The sequence below is a fragment of the Vipera berus genome, assembly GCF_964194415.1.
Source record: "Vipera berus genome assembly, chromosome: 12".
NCBI lineage: Eukaryota > Metazoa > Chordata > Lepidosauria > Squamata > Viperidae > Vipera > Vipera berus.
The window spans coordinates 5,019,745-5,036,207 of NC_138215.1; the positions used below are offsets into that span (position 1 = coordinate 5,019,745).

The following is a 16,463-nucleotide window of genomic DNA, read 5'->3' on the forward strand; positions in this document are numbered from 1 at the left end:
ACAATCGCTCCTCGCACTTACAACTGCCACAAGATCCCCAGGGTCACGGGATCAAAACCAGGCACTTGGTAGACAGCATGTGTTTAGGATGCCTGCAGCATGCCGGGGATCTTGTGATCACCACTTGCAACCTTCCCAGCCAGCTTCTGACAAGCAAAGTCCAAGTGGGGAAGCCAGATTCCCTAACGACTGCAGTCATTTGCTTAACGACCGTGGCAGAAAAGATCGTAAAATAGGGACCAGCCTCATTTGGCAACTGAAGCTCTGCTGCCAATTGTGGTCTCGAGTTAAGGACTACCTGTAATGTAGTAGACATATTAAAGGGAAAAAAAGAGAGAAAGGGGGTAAAAGAGATTAAAGCCAATTCAGGTACCAATTACAGGTAGTCCTCGATTTATGACCACAATGGAGCCCCGAGTTTCTGTGCTAAGTGAGAAATTTGGTAAGTTTGTTAAGTGAACCACTGCAGTTGTTACGTTAGTAACACGGTTGTTAAGCGAATCTGGCTTTCCGCATGGACATGGCTTGTCAGGAGGTCGCAAAAGGGGATCTCATGACCCTGGGACCCTGCAACCATCATAAGTATGAGTCAGTTGTCAAGCACCCAAATGTAAAACATGTGACCACGGGCATGCTGCAACGGCCATAAGTGTGAAAAATGGTATCAGTCACTTTTTACAGTGCTGTTGTAACTTTGAATGGTCACTAAATGAACTATTGTAAGTTGAGGACTACCTGTATTAAACTGACACCACTGCGTACTCCTAGGTAAACCCTGTATCTGAGTTTGATCCCGGTGTATCCAATGACCTGGGTTTTGCTATGTTGTCCTCTGGTTCTAAACCACCACCCCCTTGGGAAAATTTGTGGTTAGAAAAGTAACCGAGACAATCGCCTTACGTTTCATTGAAAATCTGATGATTTTTCAGGAGAAGATACTTTGGTGTGAGTGAGCCTGTTACTTCCCACTTTAATCCACCCTGAGCAGAATTATGCATCTCTCTCCTTCTTATGCTTTCTTTCATCTTGGGAACATCAGAAAGGTTCATTTCGTTTAAGAGGTCCTGCTAATTAGCCTGAAATCTTTGCTTTTGATTTAAAGGCATTGTAGTGAGTGGTGTTTGGGTCCTCTCTCATCGTACAGTAAGACTCGTATTTTATTTTATTTCTGCTTTCCATTTTAATTGCCTGTCAGCTAGAAGGGTCCCATTATTGGGTGGTATCTCAGGGACTTCTGAAGCTGAGTTAGTGCTTGTTTGTCAGAGGGATAGATATCAAAAGGGAGAATTGAGGAGCCTGCGTGGCTGAGTTTATACAACAGACTGGACTACAAAGGTATCTGCTGGGTCTAGTTGAACCAGAGTTAAGATAATGGCTGCGATGGTATGATCAAAGCTTTATGTATTTTTAGGTGTATCACACACAAAATGGCCAGAGCTTCAATGACAACTAACAAAGGCCACCGTCTTGCCTATTTTTCATCACATCCAATGGACGCCTTGGCTAAAATGGATTCTAGGCTATCCTTAGATCCCAACTACAGTATAAGCTTAGCAAAGTTGTACAAAACCGTGATATCAAACTCCTCCTGGAATTGTGGGGGGTTCATCATTGGAGGTTTTCAAGAAAAGGCTGGACAGCCACTTGTCCAGAGTCGTATAAGATCTCCTGCCTTGGTCAGAATGTTAGACTAGAAGACCTCCAAGTGCCTTCTGGCCCTATGATTCTGTGTTTCTATCCCGGATGGGATGGAATTAATTTCTGCTTTGTCAAGTCCTGGAAGGAATGTTCTTAAATGCTGAAGTGGCACCTTGAAGCTAAAGAGAAGCTCATCAGCTGTGATCTTTCTAACAGGGGTAGGCAACATTGGCTCTTTTATGACTGGTGGACTTCAACTCCCAAAATTCCTGAGCCGGCCATGCTGAGGGGAAAGGGAGAGGTTTCCAAGCTGAGCCATGCTGGCTCAGGAATTCTGGGAGTTGAAGTCCACCAGTCATAAAAGAGCCAAGGTTGACTATCCCTGGCCTAGGCCTAGGCCGCTTTATGACTCGTGGACTTCAACTCCCAGAATTCCTGAGCCAGCCATGCTGAGGGGAAAGGGAGAGGTTTCCAAGCTGAGCCATGCTAGCTCAGGAATTCTGGGAGTTGAAGTCCACGAGTCATAAAAGAGCCAAGGTTGCCTACACCTCTTCTAGAAGATCATGGTGGTTGATTCCTTCTGCTCCACAGAGAGACGTCTCTTTCACCTGGCGGACCCTGCCTGTGAAACAGTGTTCCTGTCTCTTATGTTCACATCTTCCTGCCTCCATGCTCATGTCAGATTTGTTTCAGGCAGGGGCTTTATAATCATGGGGAGGTGGGAGCAAGAGGAGGGAAGAAGGAATGTCTTTTTAGTTATCACGTTGATGTACTTATTCCCATTGTCTTCATTTGTCACTGTTGACCTTGTTGTTGTTAGTTGCGAAGTCGTGTCCAACCCATTGCGACCCCATGGACAACGTTCCTCCAGGCCTTCCTGTCCTCTTCCATCTTCTGGAGTCCATTTAAGCTCACGCCTACTGCTTCAGTGACTCCATCCAGCCACCTCATTCTCTGTCGTCCCCTTCTTCTCTTGCCCTCAATCTTTCCCAGCATTAGGCTCTTCACCAGTGAGTCCTTCCTTCTCATTAGGTGGCCAAAGGATTTGAGTTTCCACTTCAGGATCTGGCCTTCTAAAGAGCAGTCAGGGTTGATCTCCTCTAGGACTTTCTTTCTGACTTTCTCCATAGGAACCTGGAATGTAAGATCCATGAATCAAGGAAAGCTGGACGTGGTCAAACAAGAGATGACAAGACTGAACATCGACATCTTAGGTATCAGCGAACTAAAATGGACAGGAATGGGTGAATTTAATTCAGATGACCATCAGGTATACTACTGCGGGCAAGAATCCCTCAGAAGAAATGGAGTAGCCTTCATAGTCAATAAAAGAGTAGGGAAATCAATACTGGGATACAATCCTCAAAATGACAGAATGATCTCAGTTCGAATCCAAGGCAAACCATTCAATATCACAGTAGTCCAAGTCTATGCCCCAACCACCAGTGCTGAAGAGGATGAAATTGACCGGTTCTATGAAGCCCTACAGCACCTTATAGAAGTAACACCAAAAAATGATGTCCTTATCATCAGGGGGGATTGGAATGCTAAAGTAGGAAGCCAAAAGATAACTGGAATAACAGGCAAGTTTGGCCTTGGAGTACAAAATGAAGCAGGGCACAGGCTGATAGAATTTTGTCAAGAGAATACAATGGTCATAGCAAACACTCTTTTCCAACAACCCAAGAGACGGCTCTACACATGGACATCACCAGACGGTCAACACAGAAATCAGATTGACTATATGCTCTGCAGCCAAAGATGGAGAAGCTCTATACAGTCGGTAAAAACAAGACCAGGAGCTGACTGTGGCTCAGACCATGAGCTTCTCCTCGCAAAGTTTAGGCTTAAACTGAAGAAAGTAGGGAAAAGCACTAGGCCACTCAGGTATGAATTAAATCATATCCCTGTTGAATATACAGTAGAGGTGACAAATAGATTTAAGGAATTAGATCTGATAGACAGAGTGCCTGAAGAACTATGGACAGAGGTTCGCGACATTGTACAACAGGTAGCAACCAAAACCATCCCAAAGAAAAAGAAATGCAAGAAAGCAAAATGGCTGTCTGAGGAAGCCTTGCAAATAGCTGAGGAAAGGAGGGAAGCGAAAGGCAAGGGAGAAAAACATAGATATGCCCAATTGAATGCAGAATTCCAGAGAATAGCTAGAAGAGATAAGAATGCCTTCTTAAATGAACAGTGCAAAGAAATAGAAGAAAACAATAGAATAGGGAGGACCAGAGATCATTTCAAGAAAATTGGAGAGATGAAGGGAACGTTTAATGCAAAAATGGGCATGATAAAGGACCAAAATGGCAGGGACCTAACAGAGGCAGAAGAGATTAAGAAGAGGTGGCAAAATTACACAGAAGAACTATACAAGAATGAGCTTAACGTCCCAGATAATCACAATGAGGTGGTCACTGACCTCGAGCCAGACATCCTAGAATGTGAGGTGAAGTGGGCCTTAGAAAAGCTGAGCAACAACAAAGCTAGTGGAGGTGACAGTATTCCAGCTGAGCTATTCAAAATCTTAAAAGACAGTGCAGTAAAAGTGCTACACTCAATTTGCCAGCAAATTTGGAAAACTCAACAGTGGCCACAGGATTGGAAAAGATCAGTTTACATTCCAATTCCAAAGAAAGGCAGTGCCAAAGAATGTTCAAACTATCGCACCATTGCACTCATTTCTCATGCTAGTAAAGTCATGCTTAAAATCCTACAAGCTAGACTTCAGCAGTATGTGGATCGAGAACTACCAGAAGTACAGGCAGGATTTCGAAGAGGCAGAGGAACTAGAGATCAAATTGCCAACATACGCTGGATCATGGAGAAAGCTAGGGAGTTCCAGAAAAACATCTACTTCTGCTTCATTGACTATGCTAAAGCCTTTGATTGTGTGGATCATAACAAACTGTGGCAAGTTCTTAAAGAGATGGGTGTACCAGACCATCTTATTTGTCTCTTGAGAAACCTATATGCGGGTCAAGAAGCAACAGTGAGAACTGGACACGGAACCACTGATTGGTTCAAAATTGGGAAAGGAGTCCGGCAAGGCTGTATACTGTCGCCCTGCCTATTTAACTTATATGCAGAGCACATCATGAGAAAGGCAGGGCTAGATGAATCAAAAGTTGGAATTAAGATTGCCGGAAGAAATATCAACAACCTAAGATACGCAGATGATACCACTCTAATGGCAGAAAGTGAAGAAGAACTAAAGAGCCTCTTGTTGCAGGTGAAGAAGGAGAGTGCAAAACTTGGGTTGAAACTTAACATTAAGAAAACCAAGATCATGGCATCTGGCCCTCTCAATTCTTGGCAAATAGATGGGGAAGAAATGGAGGTAGTGACAGATTTTGTTTTCCTGGGCTCCAAGATCACTGCAGATGGGGACTGTAGCCAAGAAATTAAAAGACGCTTGCTCTTGGGGAGGAAAGCCATGGCAAATCTAGACAGCACACTAAAAAGCAGAGACATCACCCTGTCAACAAAAGTGCGTATAGTCAAGGCTATGGTCTTCCCAGTTGCAATGTATGGCAGTGAAAGTTGGACCATAAGAAAGGCTGAGCGCCAAAGAATTGAGGCCTTTGAACTATGGTGCTGGAGAAGACTCCTGCGAGTCCCTTGGACTGCAAGGAGATCAAACCGGTCAGTCCTAGAGGAGATCAACCCTGACTGCTCTTTAGAAGGCCAGATCCTGAAGCTAAAACTCAAATACTTTGGCCACCTAATGAGAAGGAAGGACTCACTGGAGAAGAGCCTAATGCTGGGAAAGATCGAGGGCAATAGAAGAAGGGGACGACAGAGAATGAGGTGGCTGGATGGAGTCACTGAAGCAGTAGGTGTGAGCTTAAATGGACTCCAGAAGATGGTAGAAGACAGGAAGGCCTGGAGGAATGTTGTCCATAGGGTCGCGATGGGTCGGACACGACTTCGCAGCTAACAACAACAGGACTGACCGGTTTGATCGCCTTGCAGTCCAAGGGACCTTATTGTTCTATTATTTTGCTTCTGTTTACGTGCCTTTTCATTTTACTTCCTCTTTACTCCTGTAAGATGCCTCGAGTAGCCCTTTGGAGAGATAGGTAGCAAATACAGGTAGTCCTCAACTTACAACCGTTCTTTTAGTGACTGTTCGAAGTTCCAATGGCGCTGAAAAAAATGACTTGCAACCATTTTTCACACTTATGACCATTGCAGCATCCCTGTGGTCACTTGATTTACATTAAAATGCTGGGCAACTGACTCACACTTATGACGGTTGCAATGTCCCAGGGTCATTTGATTGCCACCTTCTGACAAGCAAAGTCCCTGGGGAAGGCAGATTCACTTAACAACCGTGCTACTAATTTTAACGACCGCAGTGATTCGCTGAACAAATGTGACAAGTAAAGTTGTAAAAAGGGGCAAAACACACTTAACAAATTTCTTACTTAGCAACATACATTTCGGTGGGGGTGTCAATTGTGGCCCTAAGTTGAGGACTATCTGTGAATTTAACAAATAAATAAGGAGAATACCAGCTCTAGCTCTACCGAAATGCAGGACTACCTTGGCATATATCATGTCTCTCTTGCTAATTCCGAGATGGTGCTCCTGACCCATCGGAGGCCAGAGAGTGACCCATCACCATGGAGACGGCTATGAGGCTGTACCAGTTTCCAGACTTGCAAAGGCAACAAAGCTCTGTCTGTGTTGGAGGGCGGGAGGTATTTTGATGCATCTAGCCTGGATGTAGACTTCAGCTCAGTGGTGGATACTCATAATTAGTTGAAGGCAGCTTCTGATGTTCCTGGCGGGGCAATTAATTCCTTCGTCCAGCAATACCCTTTCAAGAGTTGGTAGCAGCCTATAACAGACACCAGGGACTATAAATGAGATTCCTCCATTCACACAGGCATTGGGTTACTTTTAATTATAAAGAAGACCCCTGCTTTCATTTTCTCCAGGCTTCTTTTTGAACGATTCCCAAAAGAAGTATATTGGGAGAACTTTGAAAACTATTTAGCTGAAGGACGTGCTCCAATCCTTGCATGACCTCTGACTATTCTTGCAATTTCTTGGCAGTGGCTTCTTCCTACTCTCTACTCCTTCTCATCCCATTACTTAGGTGAGCTTTCAGAAAAAAGCAAGAGAATTGTTATGGCCCTTGGGTCAAGCTTGGTTTCTGGTGAGAAAAAAGACAACTCCATGTAACTTTTTTTTTTTTTGCAACGTTTCCAGAAGGTCTTTCATAAGTATCTCTTTCTGGGATGCTCTTCAACTTCTCGACCTAGGCATTTTCTTTCGACTTCTGGGACGTTTTTCATCTTCTTCAGCTTCAGACATTTTACAACTTCTTGGTTTTAGAAGTTTTATAACTTCTCAGCTGAGGGCTAAGATCCCATGTCACCCAGCTGGCTTCTGTCCCTGAGAGAGAACCAAAACATGGGTCTCCTTGTGTATCCCAAAGGTGTTTTTCAGGAGGCAACTGGACTTTTTTGTTTTTTCTTTGAAGACGTTTCACTTCTCGTCCAAGACGTTTCTTCAGCTCTGACCGGAACGTGGGGAACGGAAGGATTTATATTCCTTGCAGACAGCTTGTCGTTTGCCTTCTTTTTGAGAGTTGTTGAGGGCACTTGGAGGTTTACCTGTGTCCTCAGGGTAGTGCAGAGGTGTGTGCAGCCTTCTTGGCTGCAGGATGTTTTCTGCCCTGTACCTGTAGTCTGCAATGTTTTCTGGAAATCTGTTCATACTCCTGCACCATTCAGAGCTGGAAGCTTCTTAGATGAGAAGCAAAATGTCTTCAAAGAAAAACAAGAAAGTCCAGTTGCCTCATGACAACCATGACCTGGATGACAGAGAATTTCCATAAACATTTCCTTCTATAGCAAATTTAACTGCTACATCCAACTGACTATAGACCAAAAGAGGGGTCTTCCTTAAAGCAGATTCTCTGGATTGTCATGGGTGCTTTTACAGACCTGCTAGTTTAGAGGAAACTAGTCAGTGGAGGTATGAAGGTACACGATGGAGAGCCATGAGGATCTGCTTAAATCAAAGCATGGAAGGAGTTTGTCAGTATTCAGATGAGGCTTCATGTAAATACTACATTTCAAGTTATATTCAGCATTTATAGGGGGAAGAAAGATAAAAGGTAAAGGTAAAGGATCCCCCGCACATGAGTGCTAGTCATTTCCAACTCTAGGGGCCGGTGCTCATCTCCGTTTCAAAGCCGAAGAGCCAGCGCTTGTCCGAAGACGTCTCCGTGGTCATGTGGCCGGCATGACTAGACGCCAGAGGCGCACGGAACGCTGTTACCTTCCCACCGTAACGGTCCCTATTTTTCTACTTGCATTTTTACGTGCTTTCCAACTGCTAGGTTGGCAGAAGCTGGGACGAGTAACAGGCGCTCACTCTGTTACGCGGCATTCGGGATTCGACCCACCAAACTGCCAACCATCTGATCGACAAGCTCAGCGTCCTAACCCACTGAGCCACTGTGTCCCCTTAAAGAAAGATATAATGGTTGATTTCCTGTTTCAATCAATAAAAAATGCACCGATCGTCCATTGCGGTTTTCATCTAGGCAAAGTGCAGGAATCCTGTGTAGGACATTTCTCTAGACTTCATTTCCCAGAATTCCCCAGCAAGCATTTTAGAACAGGGGTTCCCAACCCCCGGTCCGTGGATTGGAGGTCTTCTAGTCCAACCTCCTGCTCAAGCAGGAGATCCTGTACTATCCCAGACAAATGGCTGTCCAGTCTCTTCTTAAAAGCCTCCAGTGATGGAGCACCCACTTCTGTAGGCAAGCCGTTCCATTGATTGATTGCTCTCGCCATTAGGAAATTTCTCCTTAGATCCAAATTGCTTCTCTCCTTGATTAGATTCCATTCATTGTTTCTTGTCTTGCGTTCTGGTGCTTTGGAGAATAGTTTGACGAGAGAGAGAGAAAGAGAGAGAGCGGTATTAATACTTCACATGATCTTGATTCTATGCCTCTGTTTATACAACCCAGGATTGTATTAGCTTTTTTGGTTGCTGCTGCACACTGCTGACTCATAGTCAAGTGATCGTTATTCTTGAAGCAAATTAAAACTTCCAAGTAATATGCCAAGAAGAGTGCCAATTTTCTTCTCCTAGATCTTCTGTTTGGGGAAGGTTAGGAGATATGCATATTTAGCATTCTCTTCCTTTGGCAGCAATGGGATAAGTGTGTCAAGGTGAATCAAAGCTCAAAGAGCTTGGATTCATTTCATCTGCATTCACACTGAATTAATTTGAATAGAGTTGACACCGTTATGCTTTGTGCCATATTAAACGTTGAAATTTGGTCACAATTTCTGGAGGTCTCTAGGGCCCACACTGAGGTTTTTGGAACTATCACTCATGTCAGCTGGTACCAAAGAGGGAGAAGAGATTATGCTTGTGTTCAACTTCTACAGCAGGGGTCTTCAAACTTGGCCCTTTTATGCCTCGTGGACTTCAGCTCCCAGAATTCTTGAGCCAGACACGCTGAGGGAAAAGGGAGAGGTTTCCAAGCTGAGCCATGCTGGCTCAGGAATTCTGGGAGTTGAAGTCCACGAGTCATAAAAGAGCCAAGGTTGCCTACCCCTGGTATTAGGGTTTCCTGCCTTGAGCAGGGGGTTGGACTAGAAGACCTCCAAGCTCCCTTCCTGGCCTATGACTCTAACATATTAAGCTTGGACTGTGCTAATTATGGTTAATGGCTATTTTGATCTGAATCCTGCCCATTTGAAAAACTGTATGCATCCGTTTAGTATGCAAACCTTGAAGAGGAGTTAATCCACAACCAGGCGAGGCAAGTGCTGAATTCTGGGCGTTGAACTACACAAGTCATCAAAGGGCCATGTTTGAAGACCCCTGTTCCACAGTTTAGGGAAGATGCCGAAGCTAAGCCCCTGTCTTAGGCAGGGCTTCAGCATGTTAGACCAGGCCTGGGAAAGAGCCAGCTCCACAGTGATAAAGATCACGGAACAGCCTTCAAGCACTCTCACATTCAGAAGCTCCAGATACAATTGGAGGAAGGAAATCTCTTGTGCTCCTTGTAAATGTAGACTTCAAAAGATGGACAGCCTGCAACCAGAAAGACACCCCTGTTCCTTTGCAGTCCCTTCCCAGGCCAGACCCTTTGCACTTCTGTAGGACTGCACCTGGCCAGCCAGAATCTCCACGTCACAGGCAGAATTGTCAAGCTCAATCAAACTGGGAACCTGGACTCTTTTATGACTCGTGGAGATGAAGTCCACGAGCCATAAAAGAGCCAAGGTTGCCTACCCCTGGCCAAGGGTGTTGGGCATGAAGGAGGAAGTGAGCTAATTCATGTGGGCTTTCATGAGCAGGTGGGCTGACCTTTTCCTTGGATTCCCCCCCCCCTTAAAAAATTAGGCACATGCCAAGCAGTGCTCTGAACATTTAAGGTAAGATGTTTCAGCAGCTTGAGGCCCCCGGGGTGATCTCTCTTCTCCTACTATACCAAGTCTAACGTTGGCAAGCAAACTGTAATTTTTACACGGCGAAACTGTCAGCGGATGCTAAATTGCTCTATGTTGGCTTGATCTGATACTGATAGTCCTCGATGTACGACCACAATGGAGCCCGAAATTTCTGTTGCTAAGTGAGACAGATCTCAAGTTAATTTTGCCCCATTTCACAACCTTCCCTGCTTCAGTTGTTAAGTGAATCACTGCAGCTGTTATGTCAGTAGCACAGGTGTTAACTGAATCAACTTGGCTTGTCAGAAGGTCGCAAAAGGGGATCACGTGACTCCGGGACCCTGCAACCGTCATAAATAGGAGTCAGTTCCCAAGCATCTGAGTTTTGATCCCGTGACCCTGGGGTTGCTGCAACGGTTGTCAGTGTGAAAAACGGTCATAAGTCACTTTTCCCAATGTCCTAGCTTCAAATGGTCCCTAAATGAACCGTCGCAAACGGAGGACTAACCGTAACAATAAGGTTTAAAAAATTACTGTGCTTGATGAAGTAGAGCAGACTTCTGGAGATAGAGGCCTACCAATCTCAAAATGGAAGCATCCTGTGCTGGTCGGATCTTAAGGGGTGGAGAAAGGAGAATATGGTGTCTCCTTGCTGGGGAAAAGAGAAAATAAAGCAAAAATAGGATTTTTATCCTCCTGCGGAGGTCACTAGCAAGGAATTTTCCTTCTGCACATGTTTTCCGGTGATAAAGGAAGTGAAGCAAGGAACCGGCTCCTATCAGGAGAAAGCTGCCTTGGCAGCAACGCTGATTCCAACAGCCCCACCAGAGATAAATGAGTTCGAAAAAGTGCTGACTCCGACATCCAGATTTCACTCCACGGAGCAGGGGGGTGGGGGGGTGTCCCTCCGTGGCTCAGCTGCTTGGCAGTGATCTCCGAGGAGATCCAGGGAGACGGCTGTGCGTGCTCCTTGACGCCTCGGGTGGCGCCTTCCTCCCCGGGTGGCGGGACGGGGCAGTGCACGGTGGGCGCATAACGTAATATAACCGTCACGACGAGACCCTTGTAACCGTGAGAGCTGTGGAACTGAAGGGTTGTTTTTCTTCCCACCAAATGTTCAGGACATGACTTGCACATGAGTTTGGATGAGCAGATGGTTTGGCGAGACAGTGGTTCGGACATTCCCGAGGCGTAACTGGTGGGTTCCTGTGCGGTGTGCGTTGAGGGCTAGGTCTCCAACCTCCCCCCCCCCATCCCTTGAGGCTCAGTGGCTCCCGCCAGCTAAGAGGCCGAGCCGGGCTCTTGTCTTGCAGACTACGTGAAGGAATCGGCCCACAGCTCCAGCTCCGCTTCCCTCAACAGCAGCGAAAACCCCTACGCCACCATCAGAGAACCCCCCATCCTGACCCGCAAACCGCCCGAGAACAGCTATGTGGAAATGAAGTCTCCTGCCCACCGGGACGCGTCGTATTTGGACATGCCAACCTCTTCGCCGGCTCACAAAAACATCTACGACGTTGGTAAGTGCCCGGAGAAAGCAGAGCCGGCTGGAGGTAGTCAGTTATGGCAGGTAGTCCTCGACTTACGACCACAATGGAGCCCCAAATTTCTGCTGCTAAGCAAGAGAGCCATTAAGGGAGTTTTGCCCCATATTTTTTTGCCACAGTGGTTAAGTGAATCACTGAAGTTGTGAAGCTAGGAAGACAGTTGTTAAGCGAATCTGGCTTCCCCATTGACTTTGCTCATCAGAAGGTTGGAAAACGGGGTCACAGGACGCCGGGACACTGCGACCGTCATAATCATGAGTCAGTTGCCTATCGTCCAATTGCAAAACCTGTGACCGTGGGGATGCTGCAACAGTCATAAGTGTGAAAAATGGCTATAACTTTTTTCATTGCGGTGGTAACTTTGAACGGTCACTAAGCGAACTGTCGTAAGTTGAGGACTGCCTGTGTTTACTTATTTAGAGTACGGCGCACAGTGCCAGGGAGTCCAAAATGTTTATACAGCCGACGACCACTAGTCCTTTTCTTGCACTGGGACTCAGCTGGAGAAGCGAGCAGGGTGCAACGGGCGACCGAGGCTGGATCGGACAGCGACGCCAGCCAAGTGGGCTTTGCCAAGCACATTCACATGACCAGGGTTTTCAACCTGCCCTCGCAAGAGGAGGTTCTCTCTTGGTTGAATTATACAGGAAGTCCTCGACTCACGACCACTTAGCCTTTGTGTTTGCCAAGCGAGAAACTTGTTAAGTGAATTTTACCCCATTTTACGACCTGTCTTGCCACAGTCGTTAAGTGAATCACCGCAGGTATTAAATTAGTAACACGGTTGGTTAATTGAATCTGGCTTTCCCCATTGACTTTGCTTGTCAGAAGGTTGCAAAGGGAGATCGCATGACCCTAGGACCTTGCGACCGTCATAAATATGAACCAGTTGTCAAGCATCCAGACATATATCACGTGACCCTGGGGATGTGGCAACGGTCGTAAAATGTGAAAAATGGCCATAAGTCGTTTTTTCCAGTGCTGTTGTAACTTCAAACAGTCGCTGAGTGAACTATTGTAAGTTGAGAACTCCTGTATTTAGTTTATTTTAAGGCGTACATGCCAGGTATTGGGTATCTTTTGCACAGCCCCACCAGGAGGCCCCCAAGGGCCCAATGGGGTCCTGGGCCAGGAATTGCCCACCTCTGCAGAGAGAGGCTGTGCTGCAGGTTACTGCCCTGCCTGAAGCAAGTTCCATCCCGGCTTTTGGGTTAGCAGCTGCATCACCGCATTCTGCAAATTGGATATTTGTATATCTACTTGCTGCTGTTTTTGCAATGAACTGTTCAGCAGTAAACCCTGGTCTGGAGGCATTTCTAAAATTTAGAAAGACGCAGGGCTTTTTTTTTTGTCACAGAACAACCAGAATGGAGTTCCGGCACCTTTTTTGGATGGAACCTTGTAGGGTAGGCAAGGTGGGTTGTATGACGCGTGTGTGAGTTCTGGCACCTTTTTATTTTTTTCCCTTTTTTTTTTTACAAAAAAAGCACTGAGAAAGAGAATAGGAGGCTTGCAAGATTGATGGTTGAGGCCTTCACAGAAAAAGGCTGATTCTATGGCTAATCATTGCTCTAAAAATTTTGGTGGGTGCACATTTAAAATCTCAAACAGGTTATGCTTCCCCTCTTTGGCAAGGAGACACTGGGTTCAATCAATCAAATCAAATCTTATTATTGTGGTCATAGATCAACATAAGGAAGGTGGGACAGATACAAACCATTTAAAAAAACACACAACAAAACCTAAAAGATACAGTATTTTAAAAAAAACGACACCAAATGAAGAAAATGTGCAATCCCAACCAGATGATTTAATACACTTTGAGCTACTTAATACAATACATCACGCAGTGTGGGAATATCATTAATGGAATAAGTCAATGAAAACTCAAATCATCCCCGCCACAAGTATCTAAAAAAAAAGGTTAAAATTGTGGCAACGGGACCAACGTTGGTTAATCTGAGATGTTTCGTTATGCATTCAAGTAACTTCATCAGTCAAAATTTTAAAAAAAATAGGCAGTCAAGAGCCTCTTTGGAATTTACCAACTCTTGCCACACCAACTGCAGGGGTTTCTCCCCAGAATGTATTAAAATACGTCAGTGAAAACCTGATCAACGTTTTACCTTTTTTATATAATCATAATAGTAAAGTTGGAAGGGACCTTGGAGGTCATCTTCTAGTCCAACCCCTTGCTCAGGCAGGAAACCCTATACCATTTCAGACAAATGGCTGTCCAGTCTCTTCTTAAAAACTACCAAAGTTGGAGCATTCACTGCTTCTGGAGGAAAGTCATTCCACTGGTTAATTGTTCTAACTGTCAGGATGTTTCTCCTTAGTTCTAGGTTGCTTCTCTCCTTGATTAGTTTCCATCCGTTGCTTCTTGTCATTAATGGAGGGATCTCTAGGCTACCTAGCCCAGGGATAGGCAACCTTGGCTTTTATGACTCGTGGATTTCAACTCCCAGAATTCCTGAGCCAGCATGGCTCAGCTTGGAAACCTCCCTTTCTCCTCAGCATGGCTGGCTCAGGAATTCTAGGAGTTGAAGGCCATGAGTCATAAAAGAGCCAAGGTTGCCTACCCCTGCCCTAGGCTGAGTCCCTAAGTTTTTTTATAATCACGCCCCTCCATGGCAGCAACTACACAATTGAATCAAGCACTTGACCGGCTCCAACTCTATTTGTGGTCCCCAGCCCCATAACAACCATGTCTTCAGGGTCTCTCAGAAAAGCAACAAGATGGGGGCCAATCGTAACCACCCAGGGAATAATGTTCTATAGAGAAGGGACCACCAAGAAGGCCTATTGTCATGGTCCCAGCAGATGTACTGTATATCCCTAAATTGATGAGAACCCACAACATACCTTGACTTCCTGTCCTGATGTAATAATCGGAAAGTTATCCAGATCCAGATGGGCAACTTGTAGTTGTGACTCAACTGTCTGGAAGGAGGGCAAATGACAACAGGGGAGTCTGCAGGAAGTGGGGGTGTCAAAAAATGAGGATGGCTGCCACAACAAATCAATCAAAGCCCTTCCCACCTTATTGCCAAAAAATATGCATTGCGACACATGTAAAAACATGGTGGGCTTCCGTATCACATTTGTGGCAGCCATCTTAACTTTTGACTCCTTTCCTGTAAACTGCCCTGTCATCTCATGTCCACCCTCTGGACATAAAGGAAGGAATGATGCAAAATGGAGTCCCTCCACTAAAACATCTCCATGCCCCCTGCTGGCTTGGAAGGAAGATCAAAAATGGAACCTCATGTGATCCATCTTCCCTTTGGAAGTCAAACCATTCTTGAGTTGTTGAGCAGTTCATTCAGTTCATTCACTTATTGGTATAGGTCAGGGGTAGGCAACCTTGGCTCTTTTATGACTCATGGACTTCAACTCCCAGAATTCCTGAGTCAGCTATGCTGACTCAGGAATTCTGGGAGTTGAAGTCCATGAGTCATAAAAGAGCCGAGGCTGGTCTTCCACTTACAACAGTGTGTTTAGTGATCATTCGAAGTCACAAGGGCATTGAAAAAAGTGACTTATGACCGTTTTTCCACATTTATGACCATTGCAGCATCCCCGTGGTTCCACGATCAAAATTCAGATGCTTGGCAACTGACTCATATTTATGACAGTCATAGAGTCCTGGGGGGGGGGGGGGCGTGATCCCCTTTTGCAACCTTCTGGCAAGCAAAGTCAAGGGGTGGACAAGTCGGATTCACTTAACAACCCTGTTACTGAATTAACAATTGCAGCGATGCACTTATAATAACAGTGGCAAGACAGGTGGTAAAATGGGGCAAAAGTCACTTACAACAACTCCCTCGCTTAGCAACAAAAATTTTGGGCTCAGTTGTGGCCATTAGAAGAACCAGAAGGATGGGGATTCTTGAAATGTTTCTGGGTTGTTTGCTGTGTCATTCTGCTGTGTCAGAACGTCTGAGTCATTGAGATGCTGAGATGTCTTCCAAAGATGCTTGATGGCCCAGACCACATCTCCCTGTCGTTCTTTCCACAGAGCCCACGGTCAGCGTGGTCCAGGAGATCCGTCTCCGCAGTGCTGGCATCCAAAATCCATATGATCTGCCCAGAAACAGCCATATCCCCAGCCACTATGACATTGTCCCCATAAGACACAGCCCAACACATGGAACTCTCTGGGAGAAGCCATCTTAAAGGGCCAAGCCACCTGGACATCCCAACCCCAACCGCGTGCCATGTGAGCATTGTTCTCGGACACAACCAAGATGACAATCTTTTTTTCTGTTTCATCCTGCTGCATATTGGGAGGAAAGGAAGACCACTCAAAGATCCTTTAGGGACAACTGTTGGGGCCAACTTGCTTCTGCATGAAACTCTTTATTATTTGACAAAATAATTTTGTACACATTGCAGGAAAAACCAAGAAAGCTCCTTTGCGTTCAACAGCAGAAAAAAGACATCCGAAAGCCATTTTATCTCCAAGGTCAACACTGGACCACGTGCAATTTGTTTTTGCTTTAAAAAAAATGGAGGGGGGGAGGGTAAGGAAAGACCCCTTGTTGCAAGTTCTTATAGCTCTATCTGCACTGTATTATCATCTGCTTCAAGAATTCTTTTCTAAAAAAAGAGAGAGAGAGAGAAAGAGAGAGAATGAGAGAAAGAGAGAGAGAGAGAGAGATGACCTTCAGATAGATTTTGGGATACGTTATGAAACCTCCTGTGTAATCCAGAAAGTACTTCTTCAAGGAACCCAGAAATAAGGTGCTTTAGAAAATCACTGCTGCCACAACCTGGTACTCTTTCAGTCTACACGGAGTGAAGAATCCAGTTTTTTATGGCTGCAGAACTTCAGAAA

The 16,463-nt window shown here is 45.4% G+C and overlaps 1 protein-coding gene across 1 annotated transcript in view; it reads left to right on the forward strand.

The window, feature by feature from the left end:
* The window catches only part of MEGF11 (multiple EGF like domains 11), a gene marked incomplete at its 3' end in the record, with an annotated part of 413,211 nt that extends 397,409 nt beyond the window's left edge, over nucleotides 1-15,802 (forward strand). The window contains 2 exon segments of the mRNA XM_081337571.1: nucleotides 11,390-11,596; nucleotides 15,645-15,802. Coding sequence (XP_081193697.1) covers nucleotides 11,390-11,596; nucleotides 15,645-15,802 — 365 coding nt within the window.
* Nucleotides 15,803-16,463: the final 661 nt, after the last annotated feature.